Below are 26,813 nucleotides of genomic sequence, written 5' to 3' on the forward strand. Positions count from 1 at the left end.
GGTCAGGAGTTCAAGACTAGCCTGGCTAACGTGGTGAAACCCCTTCTCTACTAAAAATACAAAAATGTGCTGGGTGTGGTGACATGCACCTGTAATCCCAGCTACTCAGGAGGCTGAGGCAGGAGAATCACTTGAACCTGGGAGGTGGAGATTGCAGTGAGCCACGATTGTCCCATTGCACTACAGCCTGGGCAACAAGAGCAAAACTCCATCTAAAAAAAAAAAAGAATATGAAGCAATTTTTTAAAAGGTAAGATCAGGAGTGGAGCTCTGGACTAAGAGTCCGCAACCCCCTGGGGCCACCGACCAGTACTGGTACTGGTTTGTGGCCTATTAGGAACCGGGTGCTGCACAGCAGGAGGTGAGCAGCAGGCAAGCAAGCATCACTGCCTGAGCTCTCCACCTTCTGTCAGATCAGCCACAGCATTAGATTCTCAGGGAAGCACAAACCCTATTGTGAACTGCACATGGGAGGGATCTAGGTTGCATGCTCCTTATGAGAATCAAATGCCTGGTCATCTCAGGTGGAACAGTTTCATCCCAAAACCACCATCCTCCCTGGCCCGACCTGCCATTTGTGGAAAAATTGTCTTCTTTTGCAACTGGTCCCTGGTTTCAAAAAGTTGGGGACCACTGCTCTGGACCATTGTCCCTTAGACCCTTTGTCTTAGAGGAGAAAGGACTGAAGAGAATGTTCAATATCTCATCCTAAATCAGTGGTAGATGATTTCTGAGGCGACAGAAGTTTTGTCACTAAGGAGACACGCTATTCACACACCCTCTGATTTTTCAAAAAATAAATCACTGAAGTTCCAGGTATATCACAGTGGATCACAGGAGCAGTATAAGGAAGGGGTCTGTTTATAGCCCCTTTATTCAGTTCCTTTTCAGGGATTTGAAGACTCAGATCCTACCTGAATAATCCCAGTCAGAAAAGTTGTGGTTGCCACCACACTCAAGGATTTATTATAGCCCATAAGGTAGGAGGGGGCAGAAAACTCATTCTTGACGAAAGATCCCATGACCAGTTGACCACTGTTGAATGGGCTCACTTTCAGAACGTTGATCAGCAGAGCACTCACCAGGAAGAAGGAACCTATGGAAGAAGATGTTAGGCAGAAGGTGAAGTTTCAAGTCCAGGTAAACTGATATTGACAAAAGCAAGGTATGGTTGAATTCCAGATTGTCCTTCAACTGAATAACTTTTCTCATTTGAAAGTGGCCATTGAGAAGTAAGAAAGATCAAGAAAGAGAACTGTGCCTCCACATATTGTGACCAACTCATGGAATTTAGATGGTGGTGGTTTAGGTATTTAGTCTCTTTGTGTCATGGGTATGTTGAGTGGAATAGAGAAGTTGACTGAAATGGCTGTCAGGCTCAGCTGCTGTGTCTGCTCTTAGAGAAGGTTAAAAGTGAGATGGCAGTGAAAATATTAGAAAAGAAAGCAATCACCGGGCGTGGTGGCTCACGCCTGTAATCCTAGCACTTTGGGAGGCCGAGGCAGGTGGATCACCTGAGATCAGGAGTTTGAGACCAGCCTGACCAACATGGAGAAACCCTGTCTCTACTAAAAATATAAAATTAGCTGGGCATGGTGGTGTATGCCTGTAATCCCAACTACTCAGGAGGCTGAGACAGGAGAATCACTTGAAGCCAGCAGGCGGAGGTTGCAGTGAGTCGAGATGGCGCGATTGCACTCCAGCCTGGGCAACAAGAGCGAAACTCCGTCTCAAAAAAAAAAAAAAAAAAGAAAAGAAAAGAAAAGAAAGCAATCAATAACAATAGGAAGAAAAATAATACTGACACTGAGGTAAATTAAACTTATTTCAAACATTATTTTGTTTAGTCCTCATATTGTCATAACACATAAGAGAGCAAAGATACATCTTAACTTTAAATTTACCTAACATAAATAAATCTCTAACAACCCTTATTATAAGTATTTGGAAATGATTGTGAGGTTCCTCAGAAACTTGGAAATAAAGGAATAAAATTGTTTTATTGGTGTTCAAATGTAAAATCAACACATAGCAGATTGAATAAAGACATGAGCTATTCTTTATTTTTATTATTATTTATTTATTTATTTATTTATTTTGAGACGGAGTTTCGCTCGTTGCCCAGGCTGGAGTGCAATGGCGTGATCTTGGCTCACTGCAACCTCCACCTCTCGGGTTTAGGCAATTCTCCTGCCTCAGCCTCCCAAGTAGCTGGGATTACAGACACCCGCCACCACGCCTAGCTAATTTTTTGCATTTTTAGTAGAGATGGGGTTTCACTATGTTAGCCAGGCTGGTCTCAAACTCCTGACCTCATGATCCGCTTGCCTCGGCCTCCCAAAGTGCTGCGATTACAGGCATGAGCCACCGTACCCGGCCAAGCTATTCTTAAAAAAGGAAAAGTAGCACTTCACATCTGGAAGGATGGGATGTTAATCAGACTGAACATAAAAACATATATAAAGAATGTGTCATTCAGAATGGTAAATGTTGGTGGATTGGTCAGTTCAGTGGAGAAATCCAGGAAAAGGCACATCACTGAGTAAATGTTGGCAATGACCTTCTAAACTTATGGGGGAATTTTGTGATTTGATTTCTATGCAGGCTCTCCTAGGTGAAGTAAATGTGCTGATCGTATGACCTTTAATTAGTCTGGCTTCTGTAATAGTTATTTCTAATTATAAATTAGTAGATGGACTTTTGACTCAGGGAAGGGAAGTACTTATCCTATGGATGTCAGTGTTTTGACTACTGTGATAACATTTTCTCACTGTAAATTAATAAGCTGGCATGCTGTATTACAAGTCAGCCCATGGAGTTTGGTTATTATGGTTCAGATGAAAGAAGTATCTGCTCTAGGAGTTTTGACACAATCATTTCTGGATCTTCTGGGTTGAGGGAAGTCAGATTCCAATGTGTGGTGATTTCTTAAGGAAAGTACCTCTGCCCTTTAATTTCTTTGGGAAACATCTTGCTGGCCTGTTTTCTGGTGTTGACAATAATGATACACTAGAAGTATTTATTTCTACAATCTGAACACTAACTGTATGGATAGAATGTCCACCTCCTGCCTCCTTTCTTTCTATCTTAAAGATAGCTTTATGTTGGGTTCCTCAGCAATAAGTATATGATCAAGATGGAAACTTCATCCACCGCATGTGTATTTCAGTGCTGAACTCACCAATGGACATTTGATGACACGATCCAAAAATTACATAGATTACCGAAGAACAGAAAGCTGCATAAGCGATGTTGAGGGGAGGAATCAGTTGCCTTGCCAGCAAACTAAGTGTCAGGACTGAAAAACAAGATAATTTAAGAAAAAGCAGCTTGTCTTTAAAAGTCACCTTAAATAAAAACTGTAAAGTGTATTTAAAATAAAAATCATCCATGTGTATAGCTGACTGAGTGTGGTAATAGTATTTCTGGACATATAGTCCTTCATTAGCACTTTTTATTATCTTCTTTGATTCCTAGCTTCTCTTCCTATTTTGCCACACACTTTTACACTTCAATTCAATATCATAGGCTGAAACATCATTCACTGCGAGGTCTTAATACTAAACATATGAAGCAAATACCACAGTAATAAGACCCCTAATTCCAACAGCTCAAAAGCAGCCCCATCCTTATTCCTAGTCTAGCACAAGCAGGCCCTGGGAATTCTCCAGGGCTGAAGATAAAACTGGAGAGCAAGGCAAGAATCACACTTCACTGACTTGAAGTTGGTATGTGTTGGTTCTCTTCCATAGGCCAATCCCTCCAGCCTCTTCCTTCAGCTGCTTCTGTAATACTTACTTTCTTTTCTAAGAAGCACCATGAGAATTTGGAAATTTTCAAGCAAATGGACTAACAGGCATAGTGTCATCCTTTTGATGTTTCAAGTCCCTATTTCCTTCCCTAAGAGTCTGTCCTCAATTTACATCATACCGATATACTCATCTAAATTCAGTTATAAATTTAGTCAGATGGTTTATTGTCTTAGATAAGCAAGGCTCCTTTTTATAAGACATTTCAAACATATACAAAAATAGAGTATAATGAATTCCATATACCCATCATCTACTTCAACAATGGTCAACCCATAACCAATCTATGCTTCTACTCCTCTCTCACCCTATATTACTTTGAGGCAAATCCAAGGCATTTGATTATTTAATCAGTAGATATTTTGGTATGTGTCTCTAAATGATAATACTCTTCTAATTTAACTACAATATCATCATTATCCACTCAGTGTTCAAATTTCCCTGATTGTCTTACAAACGATTGTTGTGGTAGAGGGGCTCTAATATGATCCACTATGGCCAATTGGTATTCTTTTTTTTTTTTTTTTTTTGAGATGGAGTCTCGCTGTGTTGCCCAGGCTGGAGTGCAGTGGCGGGATCTCGGCTCACCGCAAGCTGCACCTTCTGGGTTCATGCCACTCTCCTGCCTCAGCCTCCCGAGTAGCTGGGACTCCAGGTGCCCGCCACCACGCCCAGCTAATTTTTTATATTTTTAGTAGAGATGGGGTTTCACCATGTTAGCCAGGATGGTCTCGATCTCCTGACCTCAAGTGATCCACCCGCCTCGGCCTCCCAAACTGCTGGGATTACAGACGTGAGCCACCGCGCCCAGCCAGGCCAACTGGTATTCTTGCCCCTGTACAATTTCCTCCCCATTAAGTGTGGAATAGACTTAACTAACTTGTTTCTAAGGAGTAGACTATAACAAAAATGACAGGATGTCACTTCTGAGATTAGGTTGCAAAAAGACTTTGGTTTCCATCTTGGTTGCTCTCTCATTCAGGTCATTACCTGCCAGAGGTGGCTTCAAAGGTTTGTAATCTGTGCAGTCAAGGCAGAGTCCTGGGCTTAGAAAGACTTTGCACTTGGTTTAATGCTTTGCTGTCACTGTCTTGAAATTCTGAATAATTTTTGAACTAAGGGCCCTGTGTTTTTATTTTGTATTGGGCCCAACACATATAGTTGGTCCTGCCAGCTGCCATGTTGTGAATATGGAGAAGCCAGAATGGGGAGGAACTCAGGCCTGCCGACAGCTACATGAGTGAGCCTGGAAGCAGATCCTCCAGCCTCAGTAGACCCTTGAGATAACTGCAATCTCACGAGAGACCTTGAACCAGAGGTATAATGAGTTTTGGGGTGATCTTTAAAAAATTATTTGCTGTTACATGTTGTGCTTTGTTTCACAATCTGTGTGTCTAAATCAGAACCCAAATATGGTCCTCACATTGGTTGATATGTCTCTTAAGTCTCTTGTAATCTACAGGATTTTTTCACCACATTTTTTTCCCCTAGGCAAGGCTCTATTGATTGCAAGAAACAGAAAATCTACTCAAATTAGCTTAAGCAAAATAGGAAATTTATTAAAAGGGTACAAAGGGCAGTTAGACCTCATCAGAGACTGGAACCGAACTAAAAAACCATCAGAATCCAAGGTTGCTACCTTCCCATTCTCTTTGTCTCCAGGGTTCATGGTATCCTGTCTTTGTTTCCAGTTTGGGGCTATTATGAACAATATTGCTATGAATATTCTTGTACATGTCTCCTGGTACACGGATTTACAAGTTTCTTGAGAATATATTGCTTGAATTTCAACTTCTGGGGCATTTACTAAATAATGCCAAACTGTTTTCCAAATGGTTGTGCAATTTATGCTGCCACCAGTAACATATGACAGTTCCCATTATCTACATCTATGCTAGCACTTGATACTGCTAGATTTTTAATTTTAGTGTGTATGGCGGTAACTCATTTCAATTTCATTTTCCACTTTATTTATTACTAATAATGTTGAGCACCCTTGTCTAGTTATTTTTATGGATTTATAGGAGTATGTATATTATAAATAAATCCTTTGTTGTGTATTGTTTTGCAAGTATCTCCCATTCTGTGATTTGCTTTTCAATCTCTTTTTTTTTTTTTTTTTTGAGATGGCATCTCGCTCTGTCTCCCAGGCTGGAGTGCAGTGATGATCTTGGCTTGCTGCAACCTCTACCTCCTTGTTCAAGCAATTCTCCCGCCTCAGCCTCCTGAGTAGCTGGGACTACAGGCGCGTGCCACCATGCCCGGCTAATTTTTGTATTTTTAGTGGAGACGGGGTTTTGCCATGTTGGCCAGGCTGGTCTCAAACTCCTGACCTCAAATGATTCACCCGCCTCAGCCTCCCAAAGTGCTGGGATTACAGGCATGAATCACCGTGACTGGCCGCTTTTCAAACTTTATAGTGGCTTTGAATAGATAGAAGTTCTTAAATTGTACTTACTTCAGATTTATCAGTCTTTTCCCTTGGGCTTTTCCTTTTGCTTTTGGTGTCTTATTTAAGAAATCTTTTTCTACCTCATGATCATAAAGATGTTCTCTTATGTTATTCCAAAATGTCTTTTTTGCTTCAACTTTTACATGTAGGTCTTTAATCAACCAGGAATAGATTTTTTGTGTATGGTGTGAGGTAAAGGCCTGAAATGTTTTTTCTGTATAGAGACCCAAGTGTTTCACATCATTTGTCATTAAAAGCCTGTCTCTGTAGTGACATATCTGATACACATCATGTGATTCATATATGTGTGACTCTTTTCTGTTTCATTGGCCTAATTTTCTATCTCTGCAATATTGTACTGTCTTAATTGCTCTAATTACTTTAGTAGTAGTTTTGGTAATTAATTTAGTAATCTCCATTTTTATTGTGAAATATAACATGCACGTAGAAAATGCATTAAAATAGATTAATAGATGTCAAGCTTACTTAATATTTATAAAACAAACACCTATGTAACTACCACCCAGGTCTTTGATTACAACACTACCTCTCCCCACAGAAGGATTCATTATTTTGGCATTTATGATAGTAATTTCTTTTCTTTTCTTTTTTCTTTTTTTTTTTTTTTTTTTTGAGACAGAGTCTCACTCTGTCGCCCAGGCTGGAGTGCAGTGGTGCAATCTCGGCTCACTGCAAGCTCCGCCTCCCGGGTTCACGCCATTCTCCTGCCTCAGCCTCCCGAGTAGCTGGGACTACAGGTGCCTGCCAAGACACCCGGCTAATTTTTTGTATTTTGAGTAGAGAGGAGGTTTCACCATGTTAGCCAGGATGGTCTCGATCTCTTGACCTCATGATCCGCCCGCCTCAGCCTCCCAAAGTGCTGGGATTACAGGCGTGAGCCACCACGCCAGCCTATTTCTTTGCTTTTCTTTACCAGTAGTGTACATATCCCTAAACAATATAGTTTAATTTGCTCCCATTTTGAACTTTATATTAAGAGTTATACTGAACACAATTTTATTTCTGCTTTTTTTTTTTTTTTTTTTTTTTTGAGACAGAGTCTCATTCTGTTGCCCAGGCTAGAGTGCAGTGGTGTAATCACAGCTTGCTACAGCTTCAACCTCCCAGGCTCAGGGAATCCTCCCACCTCAGTCTCTCAAGTAGCTAGGACTACAGGTATGCGCCACCATGCCCATCTAAATTTTTTGTAGTTTTCAGAGACAGGGTGTCACTGTGTTGCCAGGCTGGTCTTGAACACCTGGGATCAAGCAGTCCACCTGCCTCAACCTCCCAAGGTGCTAGGATTATAGGCATGAGCCATTGCACCTAAGCATAATTGATTTTTTATATGCTGATTTAGTATCCAGCAACATTCATAAAATCTTATTATTTTCTTTGTTTTTCTTTTATTTTTTATGCCTTTTTAAAATCTTTTTTTGCTTTTAAAAAAACATGAATTTTCTTTATATTTTTTTGAATTCTTTGCATAAAAAATCATCTGTGAATAATGAAGCTTTATTCCTTTATAATTCTTATACTTTGTACTTCTTTTTCTTGCTTTAATATACTGCATATGCACTCCATTATAATGTTGTAATGTTGAATAGCTCCTATTTACTTTTTTTTTTTTTTTTTTTGTGACAGTGTCTTGCTCTGCCCAGGCTGGAGTGCAGTGGTATGATCTTGGCTCACTGCAGCCTCGACCTCCCAGGCTCAAGTGATCCTTCCACCTCAGCCTCCCAAAGTAGCTGGGACTACGGGCGCTTGCACCACCACACCTAGTTAATTTTTTTTTTTTTTTTTTTTAGTAGAGACAAGGGTTTCACCACGTTGCCCAGTCTGGTCTTGAACTCCTGAGCTCAAGCGATCTGCCTGCCTTGGCCTCCCAAAGTGCTGGGATTACAGGCATGAACCACCACACCTGGCCCCCATTTACTCTTGAAAAGCAACGTGTAGCATGAAGAGAAAATCTTTTGTTAGTTTTAAACAACTAACCAATGCTGGGAAGGTAAGAGAATTACTAGGTTAACAATCTGAGAATTAAGTTATCTAGTTTCATTTAAGCTTAGGCCATAGTGAAATAGAGGGAATTAAAATTTCCAAACTTTCCAACACCTTAAAATTTTCAAAAATTTTAAACTAATTTTAGAATTACAGAAAAGTTACAAAAATAATGCGGTTTCCATGTATCCCTTCCACAGCTTCTCCTAATGTTAACATTTTATATAGTCATAGCATATTGATCAGAACTGGGAAATTAACATTAGAAATTAAAAACTTTATTTGAATCTCATCAGTTGTTTTACTAATGTCTTTCATTTTGTTCTAGGATTCTATCCAGAGTCTCACATTTCATTTAGTTGTTATTTCCCCTTATTCCTGCAATCTATAACAGTTCCTTAATTTTTACCTGTCTTTCATGACTTTGACACGTTAAAAGAGTATTAATAGATCAGTTATTTTGTCAAATACTCCTCAATTTTGGTTTGTCTTATATTTCCTTATGATTGTACTAAGGTTATACACTTTTGACAAGAATACTACAGAAATGATGTTGTATCTTTCTTATTGTATCATATCACAGGATTCATGATATACATATATTTTACTACTGGTGATGCTCACATTAATCACTTAGTTAAGCTATTTTCTCCTAGGTTTTCTATTGTAAAGTAGTGGGGTAGTTAATAAATATCTCGAGGGAGATACTTTGAAAGTATGCAAATCCTGTTTCTTAGTTTGCAAATTTTCACCCACTGGTTTTAGCATCCACCGGGTAGATTTTATGTACAATTATTACTGTAGTATTTTCATGAAGGTGATTTTGTATTTTCTTCTTTAATTCCACATTTATAAATTGGAATTCTACTGTAAGGAAGATCCAGCACCTTTTTAATAAGGTCTTCATCATATAGTATTTTTGTTTCATTTGAATAAAATTATTGTCATCAGGTATTCAAATGTAAGTACAATTTTTGAATTATTCACACTACAAATTATCTTATTATTCACATCAATTAAACTAATATTCAATCCCTTAATCAAGTATTAAGAGCTGGTTGAATTCATTCATTCATATAGCTATATAATCTTTTTTTTTTTTCCGATGGAGTCTCGCTCTGTTACCCAGGCTGGAATGCAGTGGTGTGATCTCAGTTTACTGCAGCCTCTGCCTCCCAGGTTTAAACAATTCTCCTGCCTTAGCCTCCCAAGTAGCTGGGATTTCAGGCACATACCACTACACCTGGCTAATTTTTGTATTTTTAGTAGAGACAGGGTTTTGCCATATTGGCTAGGCTGGTCTCGACCTCCTGACCTCAAGTGATTCACCTTCCTCAGCCTCCCAAAGTGCTGGGATTACAGGTGTGAGCTACCATAACCAGCTATGTAATCATTTTTATTCAACAAATATCTTTTGAGTACCTACTATGTGCTAGGTATTGTGGTGAATGCTAGATATTACTCTAATGCCATTCTTATTTTGATACAAGATTATACTGATGACTTTTTAATTTAGCAATGGGATATCCTCCAACTTTGGTCTTTATTTGAATATAAGTAGAAACTGGCAGGGGGCTCATAGTTAAAGCATCAATTCCAAGAGTTTAGCTGTCTCAATGCAGCACCATAGGAATATGCTAGAAATTTTATTCATAGAAATAAAGTGACTATGTTAATACAAATGGGCCATTTTGGTTGTAGCTGCCACATGCAAATTTCTTTTTGCAGGAATGCAACTAGCACATATGGTAACTTAGTGTGAGTACTCTCTTATTCTGAGAATTCAAGGCTGGTTCAATATTCAAAAAAATCAATTAATGTAACCTGCCATATTAATCATCTAAAGAGAAAAACCACACGCTCATATCAATAGATGCATAAAAAGCATTTCACAAAATACAACATTGATTTATGATAAATTTCTCAGCAAACTGGAGTAGATGAAAACTTCCCTAACCTAATAAAGGACATCAACAAAAATCCTACAGCTAACATCATACTTAGTGGTAAAAGACTGAATGCTTTCCCCCTATGTTCAGGAACAAGGCAAGAATGTCTATTCTCACCACCCTTATTCAACATAGTATTGGAAGTCTTAGCTAGTATAACAAGCAATAAAAAGTTATAAAGGCCATTCATATTAAAAAGAAACAAACATAACTGTCCCTATTAACAGATGACATGATTGTCAATGTAGTTAATTCAAGGGAATCTACAAAAAATTCTTAGAACTAATAAAGGAGTTTCAGGATACAAGAAAAACGAACAAATATCAATTGTATTTTTATATGCAAACAATGAATAATTGGAGACTGAACCATCATTTAAACCCCTAAAATGAAATACTTTGGCACAAATCTAACAAAACACGTAGGATCTCTATGCTGAAAACTACAAAAGGCTGATGAAAGAAATCAAGGGACCTAAATAAATGGAGAGACACCATAATCATGGATTGGAAGACAACATAATAAAGATGCCAATTCTCCCTGAAATAATCTATAGATTTAATGGAATACCTATCAAAATCTAAACAAAATTCTTTTTTGGTAAATTTAGATAAGCTGATTATAAAATGAATACAGAAGAAAAGCTAAAACAATTTTGGAAAAAAAATAGCTGGAGGAAGCATATTACTCAACCTTAAAACTCACTGTCAAGACATGGCATTGGTAAAGGGATAGACACATAGATCAATGGAACAGAATGAAGAAAATTTAGGAGACTCACACAAAAGATGCCTATTTGATCTCTGACAACGGTGCAAAAACAATTCACTGGAGGATATTCTTTAAAAATGGTGTTGAGGCTGGGCGCGGTGGCTCACGCCTGTAATCTCAGCACTTTGGGAGGCTGAGGTGGGCAGATCACGAGGTCAGGAGATCGAGACCATCCTGGCTAACGCGGTGAAACCACGTGTCTACTAAAAATACAAAAAATTAGCCGGGCGTAGTGGCGGGCGCCTATAGTCCCAGCTACTCGGGAGGCTGAGGCAGGAGAATGGCATGAACTCGGGAGGCGGAGCTTGCAGTGAGCCGAGATTGTGTCACTGCACTCCAGCCTGGGCGACAGAGTGAGACTCCGTCTCAAAAAAAAAAAAAAAAAAAAAAAATGGTGTTGAGGCCGGGCATGGTGGCTCATGCCTGTAATCTCAGCACTTTAGGAGGCCAAGGCAGGAGGATGTTTGAGGCCAGGAGTTCTAGACTGCAGTGAGCTATGTTCACACCATTGCACTCCTGCCTGGGTGACAGAGCAAGATCCTGTCTCTAAAAACAAAACAAAACAAAAGCTCAAAAATTAACAACAAGAAAAAAATAAAACCTCAGTGGAAAAATAGGCTAAGTACTTGAACAGACCCTTCAAAGAAGATATGAGGATAGCAAGTTAGGCACATGAAAAGATGTTCAACCTCATTAACCATTAGGGAAATGCAAATTAAAACAATGATGAGATACCACTACGTACTTCTTAGAATGGCTAAAATAAAAGATACTAAAAATGAGCCTATCAAAATCAAAACCTTTTGCTCTGGAAGGCTGTTAAGAGTATGAAAAGGCAGGCTCCAGACTGGGAGAAAATATTTGCAAAACACAAAAGACAAAATAACTAGTATCCAGAATCTACAAAGAATTCTCAGATCTCAACAGTAAAAACGGAATTTAACTAGAACATGGGCAAAAGACGTGAAGAGCCATTTTATGAAAATAACAGATGGAAATTAGCTTATGAAAAGATGTTAAATATCACTAGCCATTAAAACAATGCAAACTAAAACCATAATGAGATATCACTACATGACTATTAGAATAGCTAAAATAAAAAATAGTGACAACAGCAAATGTTGGTGAGGATACAGAGCAACTGGATCACTCATAGATTGCTAGTGGGAACGTAATGTGTTAAGCCACTCTGGAAAACAGGTTGGTGAAAAAAGGCAACAGGCAACTCCTATATACTCCAGCAATACACTATACTCCTAAGCATTTATCCCAGATAAATGAAGACTTAACATTTATTTTAAAAACCTGCACATGAGGCCAGGCGCTGTGGCTCTCGCCTGTAATCCCAGTACTTTGGGAGGCCAAGGTGGGTGGTCACTTAAGGTCAGGAGTTTATGACCAGCCTGGCCAACATGGTGAAACCCTGTCTCTACTAAAAGACAAAAGTTAGCTGGGCGTGGTGGTGTGCACCTGTAATCCCAGCTACTCAGGAGGCTGAGGCAGGAGAATTGCTTGAACCCGGGTGGCAGAGGTTGTAGTGAGCCGAGATCGTGCCACTGCACTCCAGCCTGGGTGACAGAGCGAGACTGCCTCTCAAAAACAACAACAACAACAACAACAACAACAACAAACCTGCACATGAATGTTCATATCATCTATATGTGTAATAACAAAGCCTGGAAGCAATCCAGATATCCTTCAATGGGTAAATGTTTAAATGAACTGTGATACGTCTATACCATGGACTATTACTCAAAAATAAAAAGTTATAAGCAATTCATATATACAACAATCTGGATGAATCACCACAGAATTACGAGGGAAAAAAACCAATACCAAAGGGTTATATGCTGTATGATTACCTTTAGATCACTTTCTTGAAATGTTAAAATTATAAAAGTGAAGAACATATTAATGATTGCTAGGGATTAAGAGGAGTTAGGGACAGGAGGCAGGTAGTGGTGGCTATAAAAAGACAACTTGAGGGATCTTTGTGGTGGTGAAAGTGTTCTCTATCCTTTTTTTTTTTTAATTATTATACTTTAAGTTTTAGGGTACATGTGCACAATGTGCAGGTTAGTTACATATGTATACATGTGCCATGCTGGTGTGCTGCACCTGTTAACTCGTCATTTAGCATTAGGTATATCTCCTAAAGCTATCCCTCCCCCCTCCCCCACCCCACAACAGTCCCCAGAGTGTGATGTTCCCCTTCCTGTGTCCATGTGTTCTCATTGTTCAATTCACACCTATGAGTGAGAATATGTGGTGTTTGGTTTTTTGTTCTTGCAATAGTTTACTGAGAATGATGATTTCCAATTTCATCCATGTCCCTACAAAGGACATGAACTCATCATTTTTTATGGCTGCATAGTATTGTATACGTGCCACATTTTCTTAATCCAGTCTATCATTGTTGGACATTTGGGTTGGTTCCAAGTCTTTGCTATTGTGAAGAGTGCCACAATAAACATACGTGTGCATGTGTCTTTATAGCAGCATGATTTATAGTCCTTTGTGTATATACCCAGTAATGGGATGGCTGGGTCAAATGGTATTTCTAGTTCTAGATCCCTGAGGAATCGCCACACTGACTTCCATAAGGGTTGAACTAGTTTACGGTCCTACCAACAGTGTAAAAGTGTTCCTATTTCTCCACATCCTCTCCAGTACCTGTTGTTTCCTGACTTTTTAATGATTGCCATTCTAACTGGTGTGAGATGGTATCTCCTTGTGGTTTTGATTTGCATTTCTCTGATGGCCAGTGATGGTGAGCATTTTTTCATGTGTATTTTGGCTGCATAAATGTCTTCTTTTGAGAAGTGTCTGTTCATGTCCTTTGCCCACTTTTTGATGGGGTTGTTTGTTTTTTTCTTGTAAATTTGTTTGAGTTCATTGTAGATTCTGGATATTAGCCCTTTGTCAGATGAGTAGGTTGCGAAAATTTTCTCCCATTTTGTACTACAAACACCTCTATGCAAATAAACTAGAAAATCTAGAAGAAATGGATAAATTCCTCGACACATACACCTTCCCAAGACTAAATCAGGAAGAAATTGACTCTCTGAATAGACCAATAACAGGCTCTGAAATTGTGGCAATAATCAATAGCTTACCAACCAAAAAGAGTCCAGGACCAGATGGATTCACAGCCGAATTCTACCAGAGGTACAAGGAGGAACAGGTACCATTCCTTCTGAAACTATTCCGATCAATAGAAAAAGAGAGAATCCTCCCTAACTCATTTTATGAGGCCAGCATCATCCTGATACCAAAACCGGGCAGAGACACAACCAAAAAAGATAATTTTAGACCAATATCTTTGATGAACATTGATGCAAAAATCCTCAATAAAATACTGGCAAACAGAATCCAGCAGCACATCAAAAAGCTTATCCACCATGATCAAGTGGGCTTCATCCCTGGGATGTAAGGCTGGTTCAATATACGCAAATCAATAAATGTAATATAGCATATAAACAGAACCAAAGACAAAAACCACATGATTATCTCAATAGATGCAGAAAAGGCCTTTGACAAAATTCAACAACCCTTCATGCTAAAAACTCTCAATAAATTAGGTATTGATGGGACGTATCTCAAAATAATAAGAGCTATCTATGACAAACCCACAGCCAATATCATACTGAATGGGCAAAAACTGGAAGCATTCCATTTGAAAACTGGCACAAGACAGGGATGCCCTCTCTCACCACTCCTATTCAACATAGTGTTGGAAGTTCTGGCCAGGGCAATTAGGCAGGAGAAGGAAATAAAGGGTATTCAATTAGGAAAAGAGGAAGTCAAATTGTCCCTGTTTGCAGATGACATGATTGTATATCTAGAAAACTCCATTGTCTCAGCCCAAAATCTCCTTAAGCTGATAAGCAACTTCAGCAAAGGCTCAGGATACAAAATCAATGTGTTCTCTATCTTGACTGAAACAATGCTGATATCCTGGTTGTGAGACTGAACCATAGCTTTGCAAGATATTACCACTGGGGAAACTGGGTAAAGGGTACATGGGTTCTATCTGTTGTTTCTCACAAACGCATGTGAATCTATAATCATCTCAAAATAGAAAGTTTAATTTTAAAAATATTGACAATATCAAGTGCTGATGAGGATGTGGGGGAAATGAAATTCTTATGCTTTGCGGGTGGGGATGTAAAATGGTAGAAAGCCACTCTGGAAAACAGTTTGGTGGTTTCTTATAAAGTTAAACATACACGTACCATGTGACCAGCGATCCAGCTCCAGCTTAGTAAAATGAAAACTATGTTCAGTTAAAACCTGTACATGAATGTTCATAGCAACTTCATTTGTGAGAGACCAAAACTGGAAACAAAATCTCTATCAACAAGTGAATGGATAAACAAGCTGTGATATATCCATATAGTAGAATATTACTAAGCAATAAAAATGAACTATTGATACACACAACAATTTGAGTGAATCTCAAAGGCATAATGCATAATGAAAGAAGCCAGCCTTTGAAATTTACATACTGTATGATTCCATTTATATGATGTGCTCAAAAAGACAGAATTATGGTGCTGGAGAACAGATCAATGGTTGCTAGGGGTTATAGACTGGGGGGGACGTGACTTAAAAAGCATGGCATGAGAGAGTTCTGGAGGTGATGGAACTGCTCTGCATCGATTGTGGTGGTGGTTACACAAATCTATATATGTGTTCTTTTTTTTTTTTTTTTTTGAGATGGAGTCTCGCTCTGTCACCCAGGCTGGAGTGCAGTGGTGCGATCTTGGCTCACTGCAACCTCCACCTCCTGGGTTCAAGCAATTCTCCTGCCTCAGCCTCCCAAGTATCTGGGATTACAGGTGCGTGCCACCACGCCCAGCTAATTTTTGTATTTTTAGTAGAGATGGGGTTTCACTATATTGCCCAGGCTGGTCTCAAACTCCTGATCTCAATCAATCTGCCTGCCCAGGCCTCCCAAAGTGCTGGGATTACAGGCATGAGCCACCGGTCCCAGCCAAGTGTATTAAAATCAATCTGAGTATACACCAAAAGGGGAAAAAAAGCCAATTTTACTATTTGATAATTTAGAAACAAATAAGTAAATAAAGATTTAAAAAGTCATCTGTTTTCCCCAATTAACGGTGCTGTGCTAGAGTTGGATTTCAGCCACAACTTGTTCATGTTCTTGACCTCTTTTGTGCTATCCACAACCTGCCCGATCACAAGCTTCAACCCTGCCTGTTGAGCCTCAGAAAAATAGAGAAATGGAGGTATTTAAAGACTATCTGGGGAACTATAAACTACTGTGAGTAAAGGATTAATAAAACCCATTCTATTTTTTGAGGATGAATTTGATCTGGGGTTAACTTTCTAGCTCTGTTTCCCTGGAAACCTTATAGTGGTAGAACGTCAGCTGTGTTACCAGGCAGAATTGCTTATGGTAAAAATGAACCCAAATAGTATATTCCATCTGGACCAAGAGGACTGTGAATGAAAGATAAATATCCAGTTGGAAGCCCTACCTTTGGGATTCTCTGAGCATAGTGCCTCTTACAACTGGATTTGTCCATTGTGGGACTCTGGAAGCAATATTTATGGAACTGTTACAAGAGTTGTTGCTTCCTATTGGGAAATGAGTTTTTAAAGCCCAGATAAGCTCCCACACCTATCTGTGTGATCTTGTTGTCTTACATCTGAACTGCTACTTGGAAGACCAAAGAGTGGGCACTGGATTGCTTGTCACTTGCTGGAGAGATGCTGGCATGCTATGTTTCCTATCCTTCACCTTTTTTTTCTTTTTTGAGACAGGGTCTTGCTTTGTTGCCCAGGCTGGAGTGCAGTGGTGTGATCACTGCTCACTACAGTCTCGACCTCCTGGGCTCAGGTGATCCTCTCACCTCGGCCTCCAGAGTAACTAAGACTACAGGCACATGTCACCAGGCCCCACTAATTTTTGTATTTTTTTGTAGAGACAGAGTTTCACCATGTTAGCCAGGCTGGTCTGGAACTCCTGAGCTCAAGCAATCTGTCTGCCTTGGCCTCCCAAAGTGCTGGGATTACAGGCATGAGCTACTGTGCCTGCCTATCCTTCCCCTTTCTAGGTAGAACCAATGCCAAGTGAGATGTATTATAGTCATGAGCATGAAATAACTAGTTAAGGGAAAAAATAACAAAGAGTGGGTGTTACAAGTACTCTGGAAAGCATTCGGGGTCTAAAGTAAACCAAGTCTTTTGGAACCACCCTGGAGAGGTTAGAAATCTGGCAGATAAGGGAACAAATGGTAATGCTGTGAATAAAATTCAATATTTTTTTTCTATTCATGTAGCACAAGTAATTGTTTACCCTGGGCACGTGGACAAGGTCTGATACATTGTCTTTGGATGAACAGGTTTCATGTTTTCCTTACCTTGGGGAACTTGCACAAGGCCAACACTTATACCAGCAAGTAAGTCTCCCAGAAGCCAATCCTTTAATCGATACATACACATCCATTCTAGGAAGGGAAAGATTGTAAGCATGCATCGTAGGAACCTGTGCCATGAGCAGCTGTGAGAGAGAGGAGCAGAGACTTGGTTAGTTTCTCCAAAGAAAATGCCCACATAGCCAAGAAAAGGCATTTGGCCCACATAACCAAGAAAAAGCAGAGTCCTGTCAGCACTAATGACAGTTTGACATATTGGACCAGATAATTCTTTGTTGTGGGGTTGTCCTGTGCATTGCAGGATGTTTAGCAGCATCCCTCATCCCTACACATTCACACATTCGGTATCAGTAGAACTCCCTCCTTCAGCTGTAACAGCTAACAATAACAATGTCTCCAGACATCGCCACATGTTCCCTGGGGGACTAAATCACCTTAGCTTCAGAACCAAGTGCTATGTATATGTCAAGAACTAAGCCGTATACATCCAGCATGTAATCAGTTCTGTGTTTTCACAGGATATTTGGGAAGAATTAAACCTACCAATTTTCCAGTAGAAAAATGGACTGCTGTTGTTTTCTCTTGACAAGGACAGTGTTTTGAGGTGTGACATTGATAGGTGGAAGGGCAGTTAACACATTCATGTTATTCCCAATTAGGAGAGTCCCCAAGTGCGAGGCAGGTACACAAAGTGTGTTCTTTCTAATTATGACCCTCTGTGGAGGAGAGGAGAGCATGGAACTAAAATTTTTACCAAACATTTACTCTGTCTGGCCTTGACCTGTGACATGTAGAAATTAGTAGAAAATAGAGAATATGAAGTCCTGTGCTTAAGGACTTAATTATGTAAGGAAACAACTTTATAAAATAAGACTTTATTATCCTTTAGCCCAGTAGATCTCAACTAGGTGCAGTTTTGTTCCCCTGTGTACATGTGGCAATGTCCAGAGACTTTTTTTTTTTTTTGAGATAGAGTCTTGCTCTGTCGCCCAAGCTAGAGTGCAGTGGCACAATCTTGGCTCACTGCAGCCTCTGCCTCCCGGGTTCAAGCAATTCTCCTGCCTCAGCCTCCTGAGTAGCTGGGATTACAGGCATGCGCCACCATGCCTGGCTAATTTTTGTATTTTTAGTAGAGATGGAGTTTCACTGTGTTGGCCAGGCTGGTCTTGAACTCCTGACCTCAGGTGATCTGCTCGCCTCGGCCTCCCAAAGTGCTAGGATGACAGGCGTGAGCCACCGTGCCTGGCCCAGAGACATTTTTGATTCTTGCAATTGGCAAGTGGGTAGAGGCTAAACATCACAGAATACACAAGCCAATTCTCCACAAGAAAGAATTTTCTGGTCCAAAATGTCAATGATGCTGAGATTGAGAAAACCTGCTTTAACTTTTAGATCACCTAAAACAACAGAATCATCATTAGTCAACCAGGAAAACCAATTTGGTTTTAAATTGTTTTTCATTATTTAGATTTTAGCAGGGGTTGAAAGTAAAAAGTATGAAGATTTTTCACGTGTAAACTGAGCTAGATAATTGGGATTTGACTACAACAACAAACATAACTTTAACGTAGTCAGGGCTGAAGTGCATGCTCAGACAAGAAGTAATTTTACTTATGTTTTACTGTCACAACTATGGCATTACTATTGCTAAGGTAATTAATGCCAAATAAATATGACTTTACCAAGGTCGCAGGAATAAGTGTGAGTAGAGATGGGGCTAGAAACAAGGTCCTTGATTTCTAGCTCAGTGTTCTAGCCACTCTCCTGCTTCCAAATTTCCTATTGGCAGCTGTGAAATGCTGCTCCGCAGCCATGAGTAAGACCATTGGTTTGGAAGGAACATCACATTGCTGTTCTTAGGAGAGTCCCTGGGTGTGTGGCAGGTGTACAAAACATGCTCTTTCTAATTATGAGCCTCTGTGGAGAAGAGTAGAGCATGGCACTGGAACAGTTTGTTCCTTCACCTGGTTCAGTCTGCCTTCCTCTCTGTGTGTCACTTAGGGAAAGACCAGCCAGCCACCCAAGGCAAAGTCATCAAAGCTCTTCCCCATGGTGAAGAATACAATGGACACGGAGTGATGAGGCTTTAAGAGTGACAGGAACTAAGGAGGGAATTAGAGGAATGGAAGTTGAAGCTGACGGCGGAATAGTATTAGCATTTAGACATGAATCTGGATTTCAGTTAAGACATCTTAAAAGTGAGAAATGGAAGAATCAAAATGAAAGCACGGGGAGATTTTGATAAGAGGGGGGATTTGCAGTTGCTAAAGAGGAAGAAAATGAGGAAAGATATTAAGAGGTTTTCTGCAGAAAGGAAGAGATGGGGTTAAAAGATTATTTTATTTACATTAAAAAACTCACTTATGGCCAGGTGCGGTGGCTCACGCCTGTAATCCCAGCACTTTGGGAGACCAAGGCGGGCGGATCACAAGGTCAGGAGTTCAAGACCGGCCTGGCCAATATGGCGAAACCCCGTCTCCACTAAAAATACAAAAATAAACCGGGTCTGTAGTCCCAGCTACTCGGGAGGCTGAGGCAGAAGAATCGCTTGAACCCGGGAGGCTGAGGTTGCAGTGAGCTGAGATAGCGCCACTGCACTCCAGCATGGATGACAGAGTGAGACTCCAGCTCAAAATAAAAAAAAGAGGAAAAAAAAAACTCCCTTATCTAGTGTTATTTCCTAGTTGCTTTACAAATACTCTTTAAATCCTCACAATCACTTTATGAGGCAGGTGCTATTATCATGTTGATCTTACAGATAAGGAAACTGAGGCACAGCAGAGGTGAATAGCTTACCTAAGGTCACAAGGCTGAAAAGCAGCAGGACTAGTATTCAAAATCAGGCAATCTGGCTTCAAAATTGTGGTTTTTTTTTTTTTTTGAGACGGAGTCTCACTCTGTAGCCCAGGCGGGAGCGCAGTGGTGCAATCTCAGCTCACTGCAACCTTTGCATTCCGGTCCTGGTTCAAGCAATTCTCCTGCCTCAGCCTCCCGAGTAGCTGGAATGACAGGCACGTGCCACCATGCCCAGCTAATTTTTGTATTTTTAGTAGAGACGGGGTTTCACCATGTTGGCTAGGCTGGTCTTAAACTCCTGACCTTGTGATCTGCCTGCCTCGGCCTCCCAGAGTGCTGGGATTACAGGCATGAGCCACTGTGCCCAGCCAGAATTGTGCTCTTAAGCACTGTGCTGTGCTACCTTTCTGGTTAAAATTCAGAAGTGGAGAGAACTGTATGTTTTAGAAGTAGGGAGTAACAGTTGCTAGAAAGCTTATGGGAGGCAGAATGGGTCAGATTTAAGTGTCCGGATGGCAAGGCTAAGTAAGGAAGGTAGAAAGGAGTTAGGCTGAAATTTCACTGGGAATACTTATTTATAATGAGGGTAAAGATAGGGAAAAAGACTATCATTTTATAGAGACAAAGCCAATGTTGCCCCAAATACCCTCTTTGGCACATGTCCCCCGATCCACCATGGAGCACAGGAAGTGAGAGGACTGGGGGGGATATCCAAGAGCACAACTTGCAAAAGGCAGAATGTGGACAAAGGAGAATGTCTCAAGGAGAGGACAGTCTGGAGCAGGGCTGTGTAGGTACTTTCCACACTTGTCACCAACATGCCAACATACCAACATGTGCCAATTGTGGGTGATAAACCAGGGGACAAGAAGGACTAATAAATTCAGAGTGTGAGTGAGGACGACTTGAGTAATTAAGATTACTATAATGATGTAGGTCACAAAGGATTCTTTGTTTTTTTTTTCTTTTTGAGACAGTCTCACTCTGTCACCAGGCTGGAGTGCAGTGGCGTGATCTCGGCTCACTGCAACCTCTGCCTCCCGGATGCAAGCGATTCTCCTGCCTCAGCCTCTCGGGTAGGTGGGATTACAGCTGTGCGCCACCAAGCCAAGCTAATTTTTGTATTTTTAGTAGAGAAGGGGTTTCACCATGTTGGCCAGGATGGTCTCAAACTCCTGACCTCAGTGATCCACCCACCTCGGCCTCCCAAAGTACTGGGATTACAGGTGTGAGCCACTGCACCCGGCCAGGGTTCTTAACCTGAGGTTTGTGGACCTGCAAGGAGTCTGTAGATAGTATTTGTGGACATCTGTGAAATTATATAGGCGAACTTATATCTTTATTTCACTAACCTCTTTAGCATTTCCTTCAATTATGAATGTTGGCAACAAACCACAGTAGTATCAGCAGAACTTGACTTTGTCACCAGTAGAAATCACAAACATTTCTATATTACATTACAATTGCTAAAGAGATCTTGAAATATTAGTTACATTCCTCACTACTTTGAAATTATAGTAGTGATTAGACCCATATTATTAAATAACACAATTTTGGTATTTTTGATATTTAGATAACTGTATTTCAGTGTAACTGGTTTTCCTTATAATCCTGCTTATTTTATGCATTAAAAAATTATTCAGCCAAGACCATTTACTAGGTGAAGACAATCTCTTCAATAAATTGTCCTGGGAAAACAGAATATCTACATGTAAAAGAATAACGCTGGACCTTTACCTTACATTATATACAAACATTAATTCAAAAAGGATCAAAGACCTAAATTTAAAAGCTAAAACTATAAAATTCATAGAAGGAAACATAGATGAAAATATGCATGATCTTGGCCCAGAGCAGTGGCTCATGCCTGTAATCCCAGCACTTTGGGAGGCCAAGGCAAGCAGATCACTCGAGGTCAGGAATTTGAGACCAGCCTGACCAATTTGATGAAACCCCGTCTCTACTAAAAATGCAAAAATTAGCCGGGCATGGTGGTGCACACTTGTAATCCCAGATACTCGGGAGATGAGGCAGGAGAATCGCTTGAACTTGGGAGGTGGAGGTTGCAGTGAGCGGAGATTGTGCCACTGTGTGGCAGCCTGGGCGACAGAGTGAGACTTTGCCTCAAAAAGAAAGAAAGAAAGAAGGAAGGAAGGAAGGAGAAAAGAGAAGAAAAGAAAAGATGCATGATCTTGCATGATCTTGAATTTGACAATAGTTTATTAAATATGGCACCAAAAGTCCAGGCAACAAAAGAAAATACAGCTAAATTGGATTTCATCAAAATTAAAAACTTTTCTACATCAGCCAGGTGCGGTGGCTCACGTCTGTAATCCCAGCACTTTGGGAGGCCGAGGCAGGCGGACCACCTGAGGTCAGGAGTTCAAAACCTGCGTGGCCAACATGGTGAAACCCCATCTCTATTAAAAATACAAAAATTAGCTGGGCATGGTGGCACCTGCCTGTAGTCCCCACTACTCAGGAGACTGAGGCAGGAGAATCGCTCGAACCTGGGGGGCAGGGGTTGCAGTGAGCAGAGATCGTGCCATTGCACTCCAGCCTGGGCAACAAGAGTGAAACTCTGTCTCAACAAAACAAAACAAAACAAAACAAAACAAAAAACCAAAAAACTTTTCTACATCAAAGGGCACTATATCAACAGAGTGAAAAGACAACCTGCAGAATGGGAGAAAATATTTACAAAATTATGTAAGATTTACAAACATATATCTGATAGAAGTTTAATATCCAGAATACATGAAGAACTCCTATAACTCAATAACAAAAAGACAAACAACCTAATTTTACAAAGGACAAAGGAAATGAATAGACATTTCTCCAAAGAAGATATACAATTAACCAATAAACACACCAAAAGATACTCATCATCTTTAGTCATCAGGAAAATGCAAAACAAAAGCAAAAACAAAAAACCACGATGAGATATCATTTCATACCTAATAGTTTGGCTATAATTTAAAAAAATGGAAAATAACAAATGTTGGAGAGGACATGGAAAAATTGTACATTGCCAGTGAAAATGTAAAGTGGTGCAGCTACTGTGGAAAACAGTTTGGCAGTTCCTTAAAAAGTTAAATTTACCACAGATTTATGATGTGATTCAACAATTCTAGTCCTAGTTATAGGACTTCAAACAGATCTCCTGTGCCAATGTTCATGGCAGCATTATTTACAGTAGCCTAATGGTGGTAGAAACAACTCAAATGTCTGTTAACGAATGGATAAACAAAAATGTGGTATATAAATACAATGGAATATTATTCAGCCATAAAATGAAATGAGGTTCTAATACATGCTACAATATGGATGAACCTTGAAAACATTATGCGAAGTGAAAGAAGTCAGACACAAAAAGACAAACATATTGTATGATTCTACTTAAATGAAATAGCTAGAATAGGCAAATTCATAGAGACAGGAAGCAGAAGAGAGGTTACTTGGGCTGAGGGGAGGGGAAATGGGGAATTATTGCTTAACAGAATTTCTGTTTGAGGTGATGAAAAAGTTTTGGAAATAGATAGCGGTGATGGTTGCACAACATTGCGAATGTCAACCACGCCACTGAATTGTATATTTAAAAATGGTCGAAATAGCCAATTTTATGTTATACATATTTCACCACAATAAAAAACATTTTAAAAATTATTCTGAAAGATGTTGATTAACTTTATCAGACTGCTAGAAGGTTCAAAGCACAAAAACAGGGTAAGAGCCCCTGAACTGTAGGACCTAGCTAGTCACAGTGGGTATCAGAGGTGGTGGTGGTAGATTCTACCCTAGTGACCATGAGTGCCACCATGTGGGCACTGTTGGATATGAGACTAGAAGAATCTCATTCCCCTACCATTAATCAGTCCACCATGGCTATCTTATTTATTTATTTTTTTTGAGACGGAGTCTTGCTCTGTTGCCCAGGCTAGAGTGTAGTGGCGCAATCTCGACCCACTACAACCTCTGCCTCCCAGGTTCAGGCAATTCTCATGCCTCAGCCTCTTGAGCAGCTGGAATTACAGGCACATGCCACCACGCCCAGCTAATTTTTGTATTTTTAGTAGAGACGGGGTTTCAACATGTTGCCCAGGCTGGTCTCAAATTCCTGGACTCAAGTGATCTGCCCGCCTTGGCCTCCTGAAGTGCTGGGATTACGGGCGTGAGCCATTGCGTCTTGCTGGCTATCTTATTTTTGGTCAGGAGTCTGGTAGTCGTGGTTGATTGAACAACGGAATTATGAAATATCCTCCTTAGGTACCGTAGGGACACCCAAGATCTTTATGCCCAGGAAGTTTACAATCGAAAAGGTACTACAAGACAAACCACAAAAATGACTGAAGAAAAATTGCACAATAAACTGCATGATTCTGATTACAGGAACTCAGACAAGAAAGAGAAGTGGACACCAAAGGAGTCAGGTTAGGTTTCAGTCCTGCCCAGCTCGGTGGCAGCTGAAAGATTGGACACACGCACCGGCACTGGACGTGGTGTCTGAAGGTGGTGATGTTGATGTTCATGTTCCCAGAAGAGGAGGCCTTCCTTTTGTGTTCCTGTTGAAAGGTCTCCTCATTGTATACTTCACGCTTAACATCATACGTGAATGAGTTTCGCCTGGACTTAGAGCTGAAGCCAGAGATGGCGCTCCTCTCTAGTTGTGCCATTCCTGGATGAGCAGAAACAGAGCAAATAAAAAAGCATTTTCAGCAATCCAGATCCTCAGCATATTTTTAAGGAAATAAAATTCCTATATAATAATGTTTTACACTTGCATAGCATCTTTCAGTTGTAAAAAACTCTCGCAAAGTTGTACAATTTTATGTGTATTCTTTCCATTTTTCAAATGGAGACCAAAAAACCCAGAAATTCAAACAGTCTTTGCTGTTTGATACTTATTAGAGCCAGGACTAGAACCCAGGTGTCCTGCTGGGAGGCCTAGTCTTCTTTATATTCAATTGTGTTATGTTGTAGGAAAATGATCAAGAAGTAGACAGTATTAATCAACAATTTTCACTGAAAATGCTCACTATCCAGCATATATGAAGAAGTCCAGATGAAGGGTTAAGTGCTCAATACAAGTCTTGTAACTCCTCTAAAATAGCAGACATCATTATCCCTTTACCTTTTACTTTTCTTCACAGCACTTGCCAGCACCTGATTCATTATTTGTCTGTTTTTCCATTGTCTGTTTCCCCCATAAAATGTAAGACCAGGAAGCAGGACTGTGACTATTCACAGTGGCAGCCCCAAGACCCAAAATAATGGCTTTCACTTAGCAACTTAGCAGGCCCTTAACAAATATTTCTTGAATGACTGCCAAGTATACAGTTAGTGGCCTCATGGTGTAGCAGAAAAAGCTATAGAAGTTCAAGACTAGACTGGGCAACATGGTGAAACCCTGTCTCTACTAAAAATAGAAACAAAATTAGCTGGGCATGATGGCATGGCATGTAGTCCTAGCTGCTCAGGAGGCTGAGGTGGGAGGATCACCTGAGCCCAGCAGGTGGAGGTTGCAGTGAGCTGGGATCGCACCACTGTACTCCAGCCTGGGTGTCAGAGCGAGACCCTGTCTCTAAAAGAAAAAAAAATCTATATTATCCTGCTTTTTTAAAAGATTGAAAAGATAGAGTAAACGAGGATGGATAGGGATCCATCTCTGGGAGAAAGTATAACCATTCTTAAGAATCTACATTTTTGAACAATAAAAAAAGCATAAACTCTAAAATTCTTCCACATAAATGTAAAAAAGCATATGTATAAACAACATACCTATAAAATATATTGGTAAACCCTCAAATTATATAGATTACACAATTATATAGATGATGGGTGATGCTGCAGATAAGTTTAATGTGTCAGCAACTTTGTTTTCCTTCAGAACAATCATCATCGTCATCATTGCCAACATTTATTGGGCATTTATCCTATGCCATGCATTGCACAAGATTTTTTCAAGAGTTGTGTCTTATGTCATTAAATTTCCACAACAATACCAGTACTACTATTTCTTTCATTTTACAGGTGTACAACTAAAGTTTTAGAAAACGTAAGTAATTGGGCTATAATTATATATTGTATTTTTACCCTCAAAGCGTTGGATAGAAGTAGTATGCTGTATAACAACCATGAACTAAAGATCACAAATTCACTAAACCAGTGAGGTGACTCGGGAATACAGAAGAGGATGGGAGAGGTATTTTACAATATATCACTTAAGATAATTAGTGCCTCATGTCTCTTACAAAAAGAAAAAAAGGTAGAACTGTATATTAAAATGTAGGGAATTCCCCCCCGCCTTTCTTTCCCCACCCATAGGAATACAGACCCAATTTTCCTTACTTTCCCCATATAATCGTCCAATGTACTTCCATGAGTAGTCTCTTTGTTCCCAGCAACCTAAACAAGCCTAATTAGTCTGCTAATGACAAAACTGATATCCTGGGTCACATCGAGAGTCTAGAACCCAGCATTTTGTTCTGAAAGTGACATTAAAGGAGGATTGGTGTAAAATAGGCAAAATATGACTGTCAGAGAGTGGTGGGAACAGTGGGGCTGGCAAAGGCAGCAGAAGCTGCTTAGCTCTAGCCATTTTTGCTATCGGGGTCAATGTGGGGCCCGGAAT

General features: G+C 40.1%; 1 protein-coding gene across 4 annotated transcripts in view; it reads right to left on the bottom strand.

The window, feature by feature from the left end:
- SLC26A8 (solute carrier family 26 member 8) overlaps positions 1-26,813 on the bottom strand; it is an 82,891-nt gene that overhangs the window by 53,103 nt on the left and 2,975 nt on the right. For all 4 annotated transcript variants that reach the window (XM_054557422.2, XM_054557425.2, XM_024248239.3 and 1 more), the window contains exons 2-5: positions 24,668-24,857; positions 17,372-17,511; positions 3,182-3,298; positions 915-1,096 (exon numbers count right to left, since the gene is read on the bottom strand). In XM_054557422.2, coding sequence (XP_054413397.2) covers positions 915-1,096; positions 3,182-3,298; positions 17,372-17,511; positions 24,668-24,855 — 627 coding nt within the window. In that variant the 5' untranslated portion in view covers positions 24,856-24,857. The remainder of the gene's footprint in view (positions 1-914; positions 1,097-3,181; positions 3,299-17,371; positions 17,512-24,667; positions 24,858-26,813) is intronic.

Source organism: Pongo abelii, chromosome 5, assembly GCF_028885655.2.
Source record: "Pongo abelii isolate AG06213 chromosome 5, NHGRI_mPonAbe1-v2.0_pri, whole genome shotgun sequence".
Classification (NCBI taxonomy): Eukaryota; Metazoa; Chordata; class Mammalia; order Primates; family Hominidae; genus Pongo; species Pongo abelii.